General features: G+C 43.4%; 1 protein-coding gene across 1 annotated transcript in view; it reads right to left on the minus strand.

The window, feature by feature from the left end:
- Positions 1-20,392, minus strand: part of LOC138585022 (kelch-like protein 29) — a 125,625-nt gene that overhangs the window by 80,971 nt on the left and 24,262 nt on the right. The window contains exon 2 of the mRNA XM_069657237.1: positions 4,287-4,598. Within this exon, the coding sequence (XP_069513338.1) occupies positions 4,287-4,559 (273 nt within the window). The 5' untranslated portion in view covers positions 4,560-4,598. The remainder of the gene's footprint in view (positions 1-4,286; positions 4,599-20,392) is intronic.

Below are 20,392 nucleotides of genomic sequence, written 5' to 3' on the forward strand. Positions count from 1 at the left end.
ACAGTTTGATGATGTTTGTGTTCATGGGAAATAAGATTATAAAGAATGAATGCCTGACTAATGGAAAGTAAAACAAAAGAGTTGGAAAATGATGAGTTAAATTAAAATCATACATGTTTACATCTAACCAGACAAGCTGTCAATATGTTCCATAAAAACAGTAGACATACTGTATTGTACCAAAAGCTCAAACAGTTTTCCAAGCGAGGAGAAATCCAACCAGAAGCAGAGAGAAGAAGGGGCAGTTTACATAGTGACATATTTTATATTTCAGGTTGTCTTTATCTAAACTGACATTTTCGATGGAAAAAACACGGCAGACAGCCGACGGGTTCGTCTCAGCTCAGTGTCAGACAAGCTGACTTTTAGTTCTAAAATATCCTCCAACACACGCACCCACTTAACCACTTACAAAGAACTAAGATGTGCAGCGGACCTCTGGCTCCACATATTTAAAATTGCATAACTGTTCAAACAGTGAAAGTCAGTGAAAGAGACTCTTGACTCTCCTACAAAAAGCTTCAGGTTTTACACGAAGGCGTTTGGATAATAAATGAAGTTACGGTGGGAAATTAAGTATTTCTAATCAATCCGCTTGGTCGACTTCTCAGGGAAAAGTCCTCTGAGGTGGAGTTTAGAGACATTTTCACTGTGAATGTAAATGACACACAGTGAGTGTGCGATGTGATGCGAGTATGTGACGACAACACATACAGTAGTGGTGATAAATCACATCCAGGCAGCAGAGAGTGAAGATAGTTTACCTCTCTGCTCCTCAGAGGACGAGAAAAGCAGCTGCTGCTGGTTAGTGTTTAATTTATATTTTAAATTTAAGTTAAAATGTCAGGAATTAAAAAACAACAACATCCCTCGAAAGTTGCACATCAGCTGTAAGATTTCTTGCGTATAAACATGTTTTATTATATAATCAGAGTGGATGAATCATCAGTTTATCTCTGGATGAAATTATTTCAAGCTGTGAGGAAATCATTTTTCTTCCAGCTCCTTCTCTTCATAATGTAGCAGAGTTTTCTTTAAGACCTCCTGCTGAGTCCGTCTGCTTTGGAAATTGTCAGCTTTGGTTGTTCAATAGAACAATTGTAGTTTCCTCCCCGATCTGAAGTATATTAAAAACCTCCCTCCCTCCCTCCCTCCTCTGTCTCTCTCCTCCCGCTTCCCCAACATGAACCTTGTTAAACTTTAATCATCTCATTTTCAATAGATTTCACAGAAACTTGTCACAAGGTAATTCAAAGAAGTCTCCCCTTTTAGCCTCAACCTCAATAACCATTCAGCGATTTCGGATTGTACTTCCTGTTCATTACCGAGCTCCCTGACACCAGAGTGACACCAAAGAGTGATGCTGACAAAGAGAGTATTTCTTCTCAAGATTTAAAGGCTCTGCAGAAAAATAAAAAATAAAAGATAAACCACGGCTCATGGACCCCAGAGGTGGTGCAAAGTCATATCACACTGTCTGTGTTCTGTTGGACTCAGTTTGGGCTCTGCTACAATCCACTGGCTTGCTGACCTGCCGAAATCAAATTCACAATTCATTTCAACAAGAGCTCTATTGATCGGTGCTCTCCCTGCTTGGAAAACAATGGGATCTTTTTTTCATGACGCTGACCTGAGGTGAAAGAAAAACTTTTGAAAGATATCTTAATTTCTACTTTCAAAGAGAATTCAAAAATACAACTAAAGCTATACAATGCATTCAACATGCATACTAATACTGCTTTAAAACATATGCATTTGGTAAGTGATCACTGATTATGAAAGGATTCAGACAGTGTGATCTGTCAAAGGACGGTATCCTCAACAGAACAGAACACTTCACTCAATGTTGCCGTGCTTGATCAAACTGCTTTCATGGTCTGCCAACAGCAGGTTTTACATTTAATCTCTATCAGCACAGCTCAAGCTGGAGTAAGTAACATCTAATGTTTATGAGCTTTTAACAACAAAAAAACAAAAAGGTTAATATCAAATATATCTATTTTCATTTTTGCGTGTGCTTATTTTTCCTGTAAGATGAACTTTGGTCACACTGAGCTCTCTGTAAATTAATTTAAATAGATCTACAACAACTTAAACTTAATCTTAAACAACTGAACACATTGTAAGTGTAAAACCGAAAAGACAAATGATCATAGGTGCAGTTTGAACTTTGATTGGGTGAAATAGAAAGGATAAGAGTCGCTGCATTTTCATATCCCACCGAAAAAGCTCAAAGAGTTATGAAAATTTGCTTGTCACCACAGAAATCAGACCAGCAAAAACCACAGAACCAGGCAGTAAATCTGACTGCTGTCAGCCATTTGCACATCATACAACAAACTAGATTGATATAAAAACATGATATCAATAAATAAGGTCTTTAACAAATGATTGTCACAAAATTAAATTCGATATCATTTTGTCAAATGTTATTATTCACAACCTCCCTTGAGGCATGTGTCACTATTTAGTTGTTACTTAGAGTTCTGTTGTACTTTATCTCCCTGGTGCAACAGCTTTTAGTTTGGTTCTGCATAATTTACAACTAAGTAATAATTAATAGTAGAACTAGGCCAAATTTACACTTACACACAGCTGGTGCAACAGGCTGTAGAGAGGTTTCCAAGCTTTTAGCATTTATGCAGAAATGAGCCGTGCAGGCTTGTTGTTCGACCTTTCCCCTGGAATTGAACGGAGCACCACTACGACACTGTGTATATAAAGAAAGATTCTCCGAACACTGGAGATCAATAAAGACCTGTCAGATTTTTAGTGCAGACATGGACAGAGCAGAGACACAGGGAACAAAGAGAGAGAGCTGCATCCGTCCATCAGACTCTTTGTGACCCGCGACAGCTTTGATCGAAGATCACAGAAAGAGTGAGAGAGCAAGTTAGGACATCAGACAGCTGAGAGGAAGAGAGAAAGACGGGCTCCTGAGGTACTGGCCGGCTCTTAAGGCCTCTGTATCTTTTCTTAGTGGATATTAAACCCTGGGTATTTCCCCTTTTCACGCAGCTCATCCCCATTGCCTAACTTACAAAGACAAATGGAAGAGGGAAGTCCCTGATGAAAACTGTCAGAGCAGCATCTGGGGAAGGATCTGCATTATATCTGCTTTTCACACACACACACACACACACACAATCCCACGTATACTCTGCTTTTAAACAACTGTGCCCTAGTATGCAAGGAAATGCACCTAATTGCTGTGGCAGCCACTGAATGATGACAATGGCCACAGTGGGAGTTGGTGAGACTTTGTTGGGTGTGTGTAATTATTCAGACACACAAAAGGAGGGGCCGACGCGGTGCCAGAGCAGATTTACTGTGTCTGTGGTCAGTGCATTCAGCAGGGTATCTAATGATGTGCACTTACAGGCTAAATTACCAGAGCATTGTTTACCTCTGCTCTGAGAGCGCAGGCCCCACAGAGAGCAAGAAGGAGCCGGGGAGAGAAAAAGCCCACATGGATCTGCTGAAGTTCAAATTAAAGCAAATGATCTGATAGAGAGGACGAGTGCTGAGAGGAAGATGAATGGTATCCATGGAAGCAAAGCCGACAGAGAGGCTGAGGTGTCTCACTGGTGTTTGGTAAAGCTCCCTCTCTTCACACGCTGCTGACAACCAGCTAGCTAGTGAATCCCTGGGCGAGGAGGTGAAGAACACAAACACAAACTCTTGACTGTACTGGTCAGACACTTTTAAGCTGCAGTTTTTGGAATATTTTTTCATCTATTTTCTTGATCTCCCTTTCTTTCGTTCTATAATGATGTTGTGCATTTTGTTGGTTTGCTTGTTAAAGAAAGCACCACCTCTAACCCTCACTTCTGACAGCAGCACCCATCTGGGCCTCTATCACAGGTCATTTACATAATGAAAAAAGAAAATTACCAAGAAGGCAAAGACAGGACGAACCTGCCATTTGGCTCAAATAGAAAATTAAGATGGAAAGAAAATGGTTTGGCAAGAGTGGAGCATTGAACAGAGAGAGAGAGAGCAAGCTGAGGGGCTTGAAGAGCTGAGACAGCTGAACCATGGGGACGAGCGTGCCAGTGAGCTGGACGGTGCAGAAACATTTGGTGAAAGTGAGAGAGGAGGAAGCTGAAAGCCTGAACAGCAGGAGAAAGTTGGTCATTATGTCCAGTTGAGGAGTTTCCACAGACAAACAGGGAGAGACAAAGACGAGAAAGAAAGTTGAGAGAACAGGAGGAAACACTGAGAGGTTTCCAACACGAGTCAGAGAGAAGCAGGTGTCGCTGAATCTAATTGGACGAGGCTCTTACCTTGGCCGAGGACGGAGCCACCGATCCTGCTGCCATGATGCCCCGCTTGACAGCTATGTCGCCACTCGATGTTGTCACAGCAACTGTAACCGGGGTGGGGAGGAGGGAAGGGATGACAGGGAGGGGGAGCAGCCCCGGACGGTTGTTGCCATTGACGATGGCAGAGGCACAGCTGTGATTGGCTCCTCCATTGTGGAGGCCAGAAGGACGGATGTCTCTCTGCTCCCAGGGTCCCCGGTAGTCCCTCTCAAAGCGGTGGTGGTGGCGTGACATCACTTCCTCTTCCTCTCAGAGGGAACAACGAGGGTAGGCCTGCAAGAGACAGAAAGAAAGAGTAAAGGTCAGGAAGAAACTTATTTTTATTAAGTATGCCAATTGTATTTAAAGCACAAAGGTGGGATTTCAATGATAAAAAGAGGCTGCAGGAAAAAGAACGAGTGAGACACCAGGTGAAATAAGAAGCCAACATGTTGACGTCAAGGTGCAAACGTTCACAGCATCTGGTCCCATCTGACTTTAAATCCTTTTCTCTCAGTCATTAACGAGAGCTGCGACAACAGGGAGAGAAAAAAGTGCTGCTCAGCAGATCTATAAAAACACCATCAGTGTCAAAACTTTAAGGAGCTAAATGTGTCACGTGAGGCCTCTACGCTCAACAACGAGAGGTTAAAACAAAGCAGCAGAGTGAGACACAAACAGGTACATGCTCAGGTAAGTGTTCCTGAGGACAGCGCAGCAGCTTCATGACCTTGAGGTCAAAACTCATTCATCTGAACAGGTAAATACTCCTGCAGTTACAGCTCATCACATTCATCTAATGGCTGCTTAATTCAATCACATGGCCCTTGAAGTGCATGTGAGGGTTCTCCCCTTTTTCCAGCAGAGGAAGCTGTGATGGGCAAAGAGGCGACAGTGAGCTGGAGTTACATCAGTATGGGGTACAGCTGCTATTGTGTAGCATGAGCAGCGTATCACTCTATATTATATCATAAATCAAAGTGGTGCAGGATCTGAGCAGTGAAATCCATCACTGAGGGGATTGTAGCTTGTTGTACTCCTCCTCACCAAAGGCACGTTAAGCTTCCTGAGCCCTCGATAACAGAAATAAACAACAACCTCAAACCAAATCCCCAGGTCTGTGATGAGAGAATGACAGCAGATGATAGGTCTTTATTCTGCGTGCTGGGGTCTGTCATGTGCTTCTTGCCTCACAGAGGAGCGAAGGCCTAGAAAAACCGTCTGTGTGTGTGTGTGTGTTTTTATAGAAGTAGCATACAGGTGAATGACTGAGTGCAGGTAATGTTTTAGCAGGATTTAATAAGAACACGTGAGAGTCTTTGAGCTGGCTGTTGGAAGTAAAAGGTTCTTTACAAAAGCTTGATGTGCGATGCAGCCTGTGGTGTGCGCACTGGCCCTTCTGTTCAACCGATAGAACACACACTCTTTCTTCCTTTTTGTCTTTCTTTGTTTTGCTTCATAATTTTTGTCTTCATGTATTGTATTCCCTCTCTCACCTTCATTATTTATTTCATACAAGCTCTGCTCTGCCCAAACACAGCAAGCTGATACGCAGCAATAGAGCCAGACGGAGCGACTAAAAGCTGCAGGCCAACCCTCTCACACTCTCTCTCGCTCACTCTGCATTAACCTCTCTCCCTCTCCACAGCAACCCCTTTTATAACCTCACATTAAACAAAATGATCCACTTGTACTATGTTGAAAAACTTTGTGCATGCATGGTGCGAGTCCAACGGAACAATGGCAGAGTTAGTGCCAGGTAATATTCTTTTATCAGCCGAGCTCCACACCTCAGCTGAGAATTAAGAGGGCAGCCGGAAAATTCATTCAGAGAAAAAACGGGAGAGAAAAAAAACATAAGAAAGGGACATTATCTCCAAAAGAGTCAGAATTGGGCACCGAGTGCTATTGCATTGAAATTTCTGTCCAATGTATTTTTGTCAGTGTTTTTCAGATGGGTGTACATGCCAGTGCTTCATATTCTTAAGAGTTTTGTGATCCCGAATTTCCCCCCTGGGGATCAATAAAGGATTACCTGATCTTATGTTTACCGCAAAAAAAGGAATAGGTTTTTTGTCTTCCTGTAAACCTGGAGGAACAAGGGCACGCTGGAGAACAAATCCATTACATTATGCAGAAAAGGCATTGAACAAAGTTTGTAAGAGCCCACACAAGAGAGAGCTTTGTGAGATAACCTTCAGTGAAGCTGAAAAATACTGCAAAGTGAGAAAGAGTGAAATGTAAGTAAAGTGCTGTATTTAAATATAATGAGAGGGTTTCGAAGAACTGATGTAAAATACTTCTGGAAGAACAAACTGTATTAGCAAGGAGTAATTCTTTTATATTTCATGGTATATTGAGGCGTGTACAGACTGTTGAGTTTGGAAATGATAAATCAGCCCAATATTTCACTACAGTTCCAAATGTAAAACATCGCCCAAATATTTCTAAATGCAGAATTTAAAGTGATAATCTCTAAGTTCTCAGTTTCGTTCTCTTTGGCGGCACATTATGGCAATAAAAGGCAATTGTGGGCGCATACATTCGTCCACGATAACCAGACGTCCGCGGTTGGCTCCCTTTGTAACAGTTGTAAATCTTGATTTTCCTCACTGACGGTCACTTTCCTTTTTAGACTGTTTGCCTTCATCTAACCGGAGGCTTCAACTGATCCCCGCAGAACGAGAGTCACTGAGACAAATCCCACCACATTTATGTTCCTCAGTCAACAGAAGGATTTAAGAAACTAATTACAGACTCTTAAATTTCCTTCATGACCTCATTTTCTGAAACTCCTCTAACGTGTCTGTGTGTGTGTGTGTGTGTGTGTGTGTGTGTGTGTGTGTGTGTGTGTGTGTGTGTGTGTGTGTGTGTGTTGTATGAGCACATGTTGACTCGAGGCTGAGAGTGGGTGCTGTGTGTGTTTGTGAGAGGGTGATAAAAGGAGGTTTGCTCTCAGAGGTGCCTGTGGACACCAACAGCCAGCACACCTGTGGACTCTGCCAGAGCAGATACACACTTAAACACATCACATCTGCAGCGACACTTTGCTCTGTGCTGCTCCAGGGACAATGTGCCAATAAAGATTTGACCATTTTCTTTCACACCCAATGAAGTCAGTGTCAGCCCAGGACAAAACAACAGTCTGTCAGAGGAGAGATGATAACCTTTGCTGCGAGGCTTCTGCATGTAAAGACAATTTGTTCAAGAGCCTTTTAAATTCATAAGAGATTAATGACATCATTTCAGTCAGAGCCTACAGCCATTAATGCAGCTCTCCAGCTCCTGTGATCCTGTCAGCATGTTAATAATCTCACCTGAAGCTTTCAGACTTTCACACGACAAATGATTTTCTGCCTCCAACATGAAATAACAGCTGATGACTGAGAATCCTGTGAATCACTGATCCTCTGGAAGCCGAACCAGTAACAACAAGAATCTGGTTTCTAAAATGAACAGCAGAGCCGGAAACTAGAGAGAAAAAAATCATGACAGGAATCAAACCTGATGAGCTGTCTGACAGCACAATGGAGATGCGAGTCTGTCAGGCACTTCATGAGTTAAAGCTGCAGAGGAGGCAGAGAGTGTGTTGGTCGCTGGGCGTTTTTCAACTAGTGTTTCTAAAAACGGCTGCTGATGCACCAGAATTGGATTTGCACCAAGCGTACGATGTTCCAAACACATTTGCAACTGAAAATTCTGATAATGTGTGCATGTGTGAGAAAGAGATGCAGTTAGGCAGAACCAGTAGAAGAGTTCAGAAGAATGTGTTTCAGTGTGGGTGTACACAAATCTCTGTATATCTGAAAGGGTAATTGCAGTTGAGGTCATCATGACCTCACTGCTATCACCATGGAGATGCCTTGCATGTTGCTGTGTGAGTTGTAAAACCACACAGCGCACATCAGGAGTGTTCAATAACTTCTGTTCAGAGAAACAGTCGAGCGATTAACCAAAATAAAAAGTTATCTGGCAGGTGGAGACGTGAGACACACACCATGAAGAAGAGCATCTGTCACTCTGAGGCAGTGTGTGTGTGTGTGTGTGTGTGTGTGTGTGTGTGTGTGTGTGTGAGACAGAGCTACGTGGGAATACGCAGGGAGCCACAGATAGATGCGAGGAAAGAGGGAGAGTAACAGATGGACAGAACGTGGCAGCGAATGAGAGACAGACAGTGTGAGCGAGAAAGCAAATGAGATGTAACAGCAATAAAGTGTGTGGGTGTGTGTGCGTGTGTATGTGTCTATGTGTGTGTAGCCTGAAATAGAGTGAAGGGTGTTTCAGGGTGGGTTTTGTGTCGTACTTTTGTTCTTGGGTGTGATGTTTGCTTTCCTGGCACATTCTGTCACAAGTCTGTCCTCAGCTGGAGTCCCAAGACCCAGCAGATGACGCAGATACAGGTCTCAAACAATGAAGATACAAATATCAAAGATGGTGCATCATTCACAGCTATTGAACAGCTGTTGTGATCGACAAAATATTACCACAAATATTAAAAAGTTTTTAGTTTCATGGTGCAAACTAAATACTTTCTCTGTCTGGATAGTTTTTCTTTCAGCATCTCAGGATAAATGTCCCCTTTGGTAAAGTATTGATTGATGAAGCGAACCGATCTGCCAGAAAGACAGGAAAAGAAAGAATCAACTTTTGTACCTATCTCAAGAGCTCAGACACAGTTTGTGTGTGTGTCTTTGTGTGTGTGTGTGTGTGTGTGTGTGTGTGTGTGTGTGTGTGTTTGGAGTCGAGGTGTTGGGACTGCCCAGAGGAAGAGAAAAAGCCATCTTGAGAATATGAAGGAGAGATGAACACAGCTACCTGCTGACATGGAAACCATCAAGCCATTGTTGGGATTGATTGTTAGTGTTAGTCGGTCCAATTGATCCCAGTGGTATGTGGAAATTAGCACTTTGCCACCATTCGTTCACTTCATTAGTGGTCTGAGTGGAATCAAAAACTGTGGAGACGTCAGAGTATCATAAAACATGGGGAGTCTCAAACAGGGACCAACAGCTAGGACACAATTCATAGCTTCCAATTAAGCAGATTATTATATGGATTATTATCCATATAGGCTGTTTGACTTGAACAGCTACAGCGTCAAATGCAAATAACTATCTAACTATCTAACTAATAAATATCACAAATCACTATTCTACTATTTATTTTTACTACCTGTGCCGACAGAAATGACCACGGCATTATGCAATGTGAAACTGACAGAGCGAAGGACACAAGTCAAGAGCAAGAATAGTGGTTTAATTACCTAAATGGCTGCTGCAGAGATTACTGAGGGCAGTGAGCATCCATCTCTTTCAACACCACCAGCAGCTTACAGAGCACGGCCAAAGATGGAGGAGAGATCAAACAGAGATAGAGCAGCAATGAGAGAGTGAGACAGAGAGCAGGATAATTAAATGAGAGCAAGAGATGGGACACAATGTGGAGGAGAGAGAGAGGAGAGGATACAGTGACAGTGATTTACAACAGAGAAGTCTGTGAGCCGATGGCCCTTTACTATAAAAAGCTGACATGACATTTGGTTCTCTCTGCAATAGGGTTCATGACATCACCTCTGTCGCCATGGAGATGCCCCGCAGGACTTTGATTTTGCTCTTCTGGTTATTTCCACAGAGATGCTCTGGGGTTGGATTGTATCTTGACCGTCCTGCGCAGCAACAAAGGCTCTATATTTAGGTCCATCCCTCTGTTACATGAGGGCTTTAACTCTGATCCCCTCCAACCCCGCCCTTTAGCAACATATTTAACCCCCACCTGCTCTACAGGCCCCAGTCCTGTTGGTTGACCTCACACCCCGACCACAGGGCAGGAAGAGAAACTCCATCTAGTGAAGTGTATTCCTCAAAATTCATCACATTAATTACAGGCTTTGTAATTTATTAATCGCAATTAATCGCATATATCAATTATTTCTGTGAGAAGCACATCACATGTAGACTTCCACACTTTAATTGCACTCTCTTCTTCACCTTATAAAGTTTTAATTCACAATCTACTTCAATCTGATCACTTTGCTTGGCTTCACTCCCCCAATACACCTTCACCTCTGCTCTCTGCACAGCTGCTTGCCCCGCCCCCCTCTTTCTGTCTGTCTCTCTGTCTGCTTTGTTGACTGTCTTCATCAGCAGTCTGTTTAATTACGTCACAAAAGTTAAATATTTTCTCTTGCAATTCAAAACAGCCCATGAGCCGCGTGTGCATGAGGGACGTTATTAATAACGTAGCGATCATAACGATCGATCGTTACCAAATGATATCTGCACCTTTTATAAGCTTTATAAACAGCGACAATCAGTGCATTTCCAATAGTGACGTGACACACAATAGGATTGATTACATTGCGTAACAGAACTGCATATGATTGTGTGTGGACAGAGCGCGTCCGATGTTGGACCCTCTTTTGCCGTTAGAACACTGTGTGAAGAGTAAACTGGTACCGCTGTTGTTTATTTGGTCGCCACAACTTCACATGCGATTGATGTCTGTTAAATGTTCTTATTAATGTACGTTTTAGAGGACATGAGGACGAAATGACAGCTCACACAGCTCAAACATTTGCCTTGTTACAACTTTAAGCTTTAGTTCCTGACAGCAGGGACTGTGGTAAAGAGAGCGTGCTCACGACTGGAAAGATCACTGGTTTGAATCCCCGGACTGTCTGAGGAAACAGAGAATGAACAAAAAACAGTCTCTACTGTCAATGCACCACTGAACAACAAGTACTGTTCTACTACTTCTCTGAGGTCAAGACCAGCCAGCGGTTTTGTGCTTTGCTTAGGAACAACTCTGAAGTGTGTTTAGAGCCCAGGTCGTACGGGTAAGACAGCCAAACAAACTGTCTCTGAGTGACACCAAACAGTAACCACCTGGTTGTACAGTTCAGCTCCCTGGTGACAAAACAAAAACCAAAATGAATCTCAAATAACCGATGAAGGGACACTGCATAATAATGCTGATGTATCGAGCATGTAATTACAGACAAACTCCTTTAAACTGACTTACTGAGTTCTCATGTTTTTCCCTGAGTGATGCTTTAAACAGAGATGTTCTCACAGCACTACAAATATAGAAAAAAAAATATATATAGATCACTTGAAAGCATGCAGAGGAATAATTTTCATAGACAGTTTTAAGTTACTGAGTTGTTTTGTGCACTTAGTTTGATAAACAGAGACGTTTATAGATTTGGGTCAAAATGACACAGTACAAGGAAACATCGAATAAATCAAACACTGATGTTTATTTCCAAAAGACTCAATTACATTAAAAGTGAGGGCAAACAGAGTTCAGATGTGCTGCAGCACAAATCCCAACTCTGTCAGTTCCAATACTTTCTATCATTGTTAGTGACGGAGCCTGGAGTCAGGCGCTGTTTACAGCCAAGTTTGGTGCATCTATTCATTACTTTTTCTCACAGAACACAGACACACAAATATCAGTGCAGACATCCGGCCATCTGCTTGAGTCCCTGCTGTCGTCTGCTGTGTGTCCAGACCGCCCCGTCGAGCCAGAAGTCCCCCAGTTTCATCCAACAGCACATTAATCTCCTCAAATCTCAACCTTTCCAAAAGGTCAGACACCACAGTGACCTCAGTGCAGTTGTTCAGGGCAACATCATCTCACTCTCTCAAACACACGATTCTGTCACTCCTGCTTCATAAGACATGAACAGTGAAGGAGGGACGGCTGCATTTTCCTCTCTCCTCGTATCCTTCATTCTCTCCCCACTTATCTCATGTCTCTGGGTGCTTTCTCTAAAAGCCATTCTCTGTCTCTGTCTGTCGTCATATCTGTATGAACACAGCGGCCTTCCAGAGTGCACAGTGAGTGGAGCCACAGCCCAGTCTGACCCAGAGGAGCGGTTGGAGCAGTATAGACTAATGACCCGAGGCAAGTGGAGAGAACAAATAGAGAGGGCGCTGAAATGACTGAAAAAAGATAAAGAAGAAAAGAAAGGTAATGATGAGGAGAATGAGGAGTACACTAAATTGTAGGAGCGGTAGCGACTGTGTTCTGTCACAGTATAGTTTTATACCCCTGTCACACTGACTGAGGGAATTCAAACTGAATGGGTCGATGTGCGTCATCCAACATGGACTGTGACTCTTCTCCCACCTGGGTTGGATGGAGGTTGGACACTGGAAAGATTTAGTAAACAGCTGTTTCTATTAGAAATGGAAACTTAATTTAATGCTGCTGTGGTTTAAATTACATTTATTAACATTTACATTCTTATCCACCATTTCCACTCCTGTGTCTCAGGCCCTGGCAGCACATCACCCCCACCCTCATTCACCTCCACTGGCTCCCGGGCCAAGTCCCGAATCACTTACAAAATCCTCCTCCTCACCTACAAGTCCCTTCAGTCCCTAGCCCCCCAGTACCTTAAGTACCTCCTCCATCCCTACACCCCATCACGGAGTCTGCGGTCCTCAGATGCAGGCCTGCTCTCCATCCCTCACTCTCGCCTCCGAACTATTGGGAACCAAGCCTTCAGTGTTGCTGCCCCCACCCTCTGGAACACTCTGCCTGCAGACATCCGCAACGCTGCCTCCCTGGACATTTTCGAAAACACCCTCAAAACACATCTGTTCACTACGGCCTTTGGACTATAATTCACCACCTTCCCCTGTTTTCAGTGCTACCTATTTCTGCCGATTTGGTTGCTTGTTTTGTTCTGTTGTCGGTTCATTATTTAGTCTGTAAAGCGGTCATGGGTCCCTTGAAAGGAGCTCTATAAGTCTAAGTTATTATTATTATTATTATTCAGCTGTACTCTCACACACAATCAGCCACATAAGTCCGGACGAGGACAGAGAGAGAGAAGGGGATATCAGAGGTTTCAGAAGTGAGGAGAGGTGCAAGGAAGAGAGAAAGGAGAAGCCCAGGGAGATGGAGAAAAGTACTCACACACACGTTCTTTAATCAATACGGTGAGAATTTGGCCCCATGGTAGATCCCTTTACTGGCAATAACAGAGAGCAGCCACTGTCCCTCTTTTATATGTTGCCAGAGTTTCAGTGGGTGATACACAGCTATATATATTGGGGAGTAACAGAGAGAGAGCTCTCAGCTCTCTCTAGCTGGTTGGTGGTTGGAGGGGGGGGGACTGCATCTAAGTTTTAAATACGGGACCAGCCGACGAGAGGGACGGCGCGGGTCAGAGACAGATGATCAATAGCATGATCGGAGCAGTGAGCGATCAATCTGTGTGTGTTTCTCAGGCTCTGCCCCTGACTTCATAGCGTTGCGATCAGTCCCGTATTTCTGTGAAAACCCTTTATAGAGCATAAAATACGTCTTCACACGCTGTGATTTAGATGAGCCGGAGGTGATCCACGCGTAGTTTATCAGAGTTATCATGCCGTGCGGGGAGGAGACAGACGTTAGGAGTGGAGCAGATATGACGCAGACCTGTATGTGTTTTAATGCTCAAACCTGAATCAATAACGTTGCGATCCGTCGGTATTTCTGCGCACAGTTAAAGTATAAACTTCGTCTCCACAGCCTGTCATATACCCATATGCTGTGTAGTTCATATGTTTCACTGATTAACACAGAGCTTAAGAGTGGCATCAGGCTTCAGGCTTCATGATCAAAGTTTCATGAGATGCGAAGCCAGGGTTGCCAGGTCCAAGGTTTTTCCAGCTGAACTGGGCTACTTCTATAGTGTCGTAAGAGGCATGAGGCCCTGTGCGGTAGCACACTTCACACAGCCCATACAAGGGTTCTGACTCCACGTATGTTGGGAATGTCACAGACATCTGTTGGGTTTCCAGCCCGGTACTAAACGACCTATGGCCCGGTAACGGTCCGCAGACCGGGGGTTGGGAGCCCCTGCTTTATTCTGACTGTGGCAAAAAGAAACAGGTCAACACATGGCAGATATGTCAGTTGTGTATCATTTCAGTGGCACATTAAGTAAGTTTCTTGAATTGTGTTGTCTCTCTCAGGGTCACTTCAGCACACAATGCTGCACAGTGAGGAGGAAGACAGCTCCCTACAGATGGATGCATTACTCACAGAGCTGCACATTTATGACTGTTAGAAAATAATCAAGGTGAACTATCTGAGCTTCAGCAAAATTAACTATTTTGTTAATGAGATGCTTGTTGTCCCCACCATCTGGTACTCCACCAGTTTTGGAAATGCAAAAACTTGTTTTTCCTTTTTAAAGAGAGTCATCAGATTTCATCTACAGTCTTCTGTATTCTCTGACCGTGCTGATGCCAAAGCACATGCAGCACAAACCTGCTACAATCAATTCACTCAGTTTAATCTTAATTATCTGACCACAAAGAGCCGCACATTAGTCCTGATGCAATGAGGCGTCTCGCTCTCCCTCGATCTGCGTCCCTCTTGAAAGACATTTTTATGTTGTATGAATTTCACATGAGGGTGTAATGATCTGTGTTAAGTAGCCTGTGATAAACCCATGACTCACAGCGAAGAAGCACCATTTTGCTTCTGTTTCATTAACATCAAATGAGAGAGCTTCTCTTCTGATTGATATCAAAGGAATCACCGTAAACAGCAGAGGATCTGTCAGTGCTTCCTTCTAAAGAAGCTTTTATCCAGCTGCTTCTCATTTCCACTGTAAGATATGAACTGTTTGAACCATGCTTCTTCATATTCCCCAGCTGAAATATGAGCTATGGTATATTTCCTGTGTAATCCAAAATGCCCCCGGCCCGTATGAAGAAATCTTTGACCAGTTCTACACCAGGCTTTGTAAAGCTGAAGATAATGGATGTCTCCATGGGCACATCATAAATAAAACACAACAAGCTACTGGCCTGGTATTAACTGCACTTTTCACATGCTAATTTTCATGATCGATGCTAATGTAACACATGCAAAGCAACAGAGACAGCCGTGTGGCCTTTTGACCTCATGTGGCGACAAACATGGCTGTGCATGTAGAGAGCAGATTCAGAGAGAAACCTGCATCCAGAGAGGAATAAATATGTGGATAATATTCCCCACACTCAGCAGTGTTGGTAAAAAAGCTGTGAAATGTAGAATTTGATATGCTACAAGGATCAGCCCGAGGTTCTCTGTGAGCGGGGGACAGGAAGATGAGAATAGTGGGGATGGAGTTTGTTCATGTACGGTAGCAGAAAAACATCAGGCACTACTATGAACTCATGTATAGATGGACTGAGACCTGAGCTATGACTGCAGCATGTATAGACATTATTGAGCAAAAGACACACTGGCTGTTTGCAGAGCTAAATTTTAAGGCTGCTGGAAGACAGATGTGAGATTTGTGGAAGAGGACTGAAGGAAGAATGTTAAAGAAACAAAGAAGGATGTGACAGAGGAGGTAAAAAGTGGCTTCAGAGCAGAACAATAACTCAGATGTATTGTAAAAGCAGGGCTGGCGGGGACGTCTATAAAACAATACAGCTCTCTGGGGGAAGAGCAGCTTTATACGTTTTTCATCAGAGGAGAGAGAAACACTTTCTCAAGTCGTCCCTCCAGAGCATTCAAGTAGAGCAGAGTTTTTTATGGTGCCATTTTTAATTGCCCTGTAAAGTTCAATTCAAAAGATGCTGATTGAAATATCAGAACTGTAAAGAAAAAATCAAAATGTGTTTTGATGTACAATTTCATATGTTGCCTGTCAAACAGATCCAATCATTTAAGACTATTAAAGTTTTGCATCTTTTCCTTGTTTATGTGTTCTTCATTGATGCAGCTGACATCGGCTCACACTCTCCCCCCCTCTAAAGCTCGTTCCCTCTGAAGCCCGAGCACAGAGCAATAGGTTAGGGGGTGATGCTATTTCATACTCTCCCTCAGGCCCTTCACTTGGATAAAGGTTGCATACCTCCGGGCATTTTTCAAAACATTTCCCGCTCTCTCCTGACACTTCAACCTTGCAGCCCCTTGTCCCCTCTCTCAGAGTGCCCTTTCCCTACGACACAGAGCAGTTTACTGAGCGTGACACAGCGAGTCGGTTGGATAATCCCAGCGAAACCGGAGCACCATTAGGAAAAAAAGGTGGCTAAAATGCCAAACTATAAGCAAAGCAACAGTCTAGTTTCGAGCTCATCATGCTGAATGTAATTAGGGATGCACCGATACCAGTATCAGGTATCGGGGGGTAACGGAGCTTAAGTACTCATACTCATAACACTACGACGAGCAGGGCCGCAACTAGCCATTTTTTGGGGGGTATGCAACATCAACATTGGCGCCCCGTTTAAACAACAAACGGTGAGCTTTTATTTTGGGATTGGGCCTTCTGCTTTTGGACCCAGCACTGCGCTATGAAATCGTGTATGTGTGCAAAGCAGCCAGTGTGCAGTGAAATATACACACCTCGCATGGAAGTATTAAAACATGCCTTGCATGTTTTACAGTTATAGAGCGCAACTCCGTGGTCTGATGGGCTCCTGTTTGCAGCATTATGTGAAGCACCGTGGTGAAGCTCGCGCTGCTACAGCTGCTAATCTCCCCTGACTTTACAATCTGTCACTGCATCGATGCATGATTGTCAACTTCTGCATCTAACTACATGAAGTTGAGTGTTACAATGAATGTCAAATGTCATCACAGAAATAGAGGAAACCTTGTCTCTCCAACACATAAGAGCATTCTTGCACCAATCTCTAAACAAATAATCAAATATGATCAAACCGCCATTATACTGACAGATTTCAATTCCACATGGCGTCTGCAGGCAATCTTTGAGGAGGAGAAAGCGGGCAGCTAAATTATGCAAATATCTGTCAATTTAATGAATCAGAGGCAGAGAATTTGCAGCCTGTTAGTCTCGCTTAGACCCACAAATGCTGCTAACACAGATGAAGGGCTGCAGCCTGATTTCATTATAGCTGCACTGAGAAAGAGAGGAAGGAGGAAGAGAGAGGGAGAGAGAAATGAGAGATCGGGAGATAGAGACAAACGTACGTGAGAACACAGGATCCATTCAGAGCTCTATCAAGTCCAAATATCAAATTAGACAAATGAATGGTACAAGATTAACGATGGCACGGGGAGGAGAGAGAGCAAATGAAAGGGGCAGAAAGAGTGAAAGGCTGTGAGGGCGTGTTAGGAATGGAAGGGACAGGAGAGTATATCAATAATCGATGGAGCATGAAGTAAAGAGAGTAAGACAAAGAGAGAGACAGGATCGGGATATCACAGTTCATTAGTCATTGCTGGTGACAACTAGAGACTGTAGCAGGACGATTGTCACTGGATCTTAATCAGATGAGAAACGATGGAACGCCAGTCATTAATTCCAGCAGCATTATAGCGTCTATTGTCTGCCTCTGAAGGGGCTTATCGCAATCTCTCCACCTCCGACTGCTGCTCCGACTGCTGCAACGCCAGCAAAGAAGCTGCCAGCCGACTCACCAGGGAACTCTAAAGAGCTGGAGAGAAACTAAACTCTCCCTGTCTGCAGAGTCTCACTGTTTTATACTCCGTTTTTTCCTCTCACAACTCCTCTCCCTTGTGTCGGCCTCTGCTCTGTTTCTCTTCTTCTCCACACACACAGGAAGTAAACACCAGTAATAATACAGCTCTGATGTTTCTCTGATGCAGAAACCAGGAAATCAATTCTCTCTTTTAAAGTGAGCCGTTAAAGGCCCCACAAGACAAACCATTACAATATATTATGTATTCTGTTTCAAGGCAAACCCTAATGAACGCACACCATTACATAGTGCTGCAGAGAAGCTACTATATGTATGTGCACACGCAGAAGTTGTACAGTTCCACTCCATGCATACAGTAAACTAACAAGAAATGCAAACACACAGATAATAAAATGTCATCCTCTCTCTTCTTCCTGCTTTGTCTTGTACACAGACACAATTAAATACTGCAGCACCTCCTTAAAAAGCTCATCTCCTCCATGTTCTCCTCTCACAGGGTCTGTTCCTATCAGAACCACGGCCCAAAACTCTCAGTCAGCCGGCTCAGCTGGGGACGGCCTTTCTAACTTAAACAGCTTCCCCTGCCTGGCTGGAAGTGTGTTTACTGTGTTTGTAGCACTACGCTGCACTGGCTGCATCATTCACCACAGCACAAACTAAAACCATTCGGCCGTCATGCGGTTGCAGAGTCTAAGTTTGGGGTGCGGGTGCTGGTGCTGGTGAGCATCCTTCTGTGTGAATGATCTGCAGTATGATCGCTTGTATAACATACAAACACAGATCTTTTCTATTATTGACAAATGCAAGTTATTGTCATCCACCAGTGTGTTTGCAGATAAGCTTATGAAACACAATACAGAGCTTAATCACATCTACCCTCTGGACATGTGTGCTCACCTGTCTGACTGTGTGAAAGACAGCAAGAGACTGTTTGTGATCATGTAACTTTATATGAAAATGCAAACTGTGCTCAGCAGTGTGTGATTTTGCTGCTTGTGTCTGCTGGAGTGTGTAGACTCCCTGATGACACACTCTTCTCACTGCAATCTCACGGACCTCACACCACAAGGACACACACACACACACCACAAAAAGCACATACAGACAGATACATGTAAGCAAGGAAGCACACACAAGGACACAGTTTTATAAACACACATACAGTGTACATAGACACACATATGGTCTCACACATGCAGGAAACTCTCACACAGCCAAAGGCTATCCGTCAGTGAATACATGTAGGTCACATTACATGTTTGAATGCATGCATGAACACAAGGTTTCACACACACACACACACACACACACACACACACACACACACACACACACACACATACACATACACACACACACACACACACACACACACACTGTAGGAATAGTTGTGTGTCTGTATCTAAAGCAATCGCAGTTACTGCATCACAGGAACTGAAGCAGGTTTGATGCTCACTGTGAATCCGACCACATCAGTGTTCAACAAACCAGAATAAATGGCCACAGCTGTGGAGCGCTGTGCTCGCGTGTGCGTGTGCATGTGTGAGTGTGCGTGTGTGTGTGAGTGTGTGTGTGCAAGCACTGACTTTGTGTGCTTTGTTGTAGGTTTTTGTGTGTTCATCCTTCATCCCAGTATCAAACCTACCCACTCACCAGAATCTAACTTTAGAGTTAGTGTCTCATCCTTCAGTCTCTACCTTGTTTGTCCTCTTTCATGCTTATATTCTCTCTCATTTTTTCTCTCCTTTTTTGGATCGTACACAAAACAATTGAATGTATGCTTCAGCAAATATTCTGTACAACAAGGTTGGAGTTCAAAGTAGGACTGTAAAGCAGGATGCTTATCATGACATTTCAAAAAGCTATGTAAGTGTTACAGATAATTTCCCGATGGTCATTTACTGGACTTGAAATGTTTCTCGATAAATACAGACTTGGAACTTGGCTCAGTTCAGATGTCTGCTTCATGAAATAGGTCAGAGTTGCAACAATCTGCTCCACATTTTTAAATACAAGATTCAACACGAGAACTAACACGGGGTACATTTCACCGTGGGCGTGTCGAGTAAGTCCTGTAAGTAGCAGTATTCTAAGTATGATTAGGAGTCTGATGATGGAGGTTTTTGTTATTCATTCATTATAACCAGTTTTGGCTGCTAAGCTTAGAAACTCTGACAACACAGGTTTGATTTTTGCTTCATGGTTTGTATTTTCGGCCTCTTTCTAAAATAACTTTTTTGAAACCCCACAAAAATCCGCAACTTCCTGAACTTTGGTGGGGACGCCAGGGTAAACATGCTCACGATTGTAGCTTATGTTGACCTTACAGAGAAGAAACACTGTTTGATCCTTTATTTACACTTCTGCTCTGTTGTTTCTGGTTCAGGAAAAGGCCAAACGAAAAGACACAAACCTCCAATCTCTTTAAATCCTGAGTATAGCTCACTAGTCACACCATATGGACAAACACGACGCTTGAAAGCCTTCCCATGTCTAGTCATGGTGGTTAAACTTGTGACTGGAAAGCCTCTGTTGAGTGGGTGGAGAGTTAGAGAATGGTCAATAACATCCATTTTTCATCCCTGTTTAGCTCTATTGCTGTATATCGGACAGTAATACAGCAGGATTGTAGAGAACCTTGAGCTGTCAGGTGTGGAAGTAAGTAAGGTAGGCTAACTG

The sequence above is a fragment of the Semicossyphus pulcher genome, unplaced genomic scaffold (genome assembly GCF_022749685.1).
Source record: "Semicossyphus pulcher isolate SPU_LCO1_2020_fin unplaced genomic scaffold, fSemPul1.0.p SCAF_11, whole genome shotgun sequence".
Classification (NCBI taxonomy): Eukaryota; Metazoa; Chordata; class Actinopteri; order Labriformes; family Labridae; genus Semicossyphus; species Semicossyphus pulcher.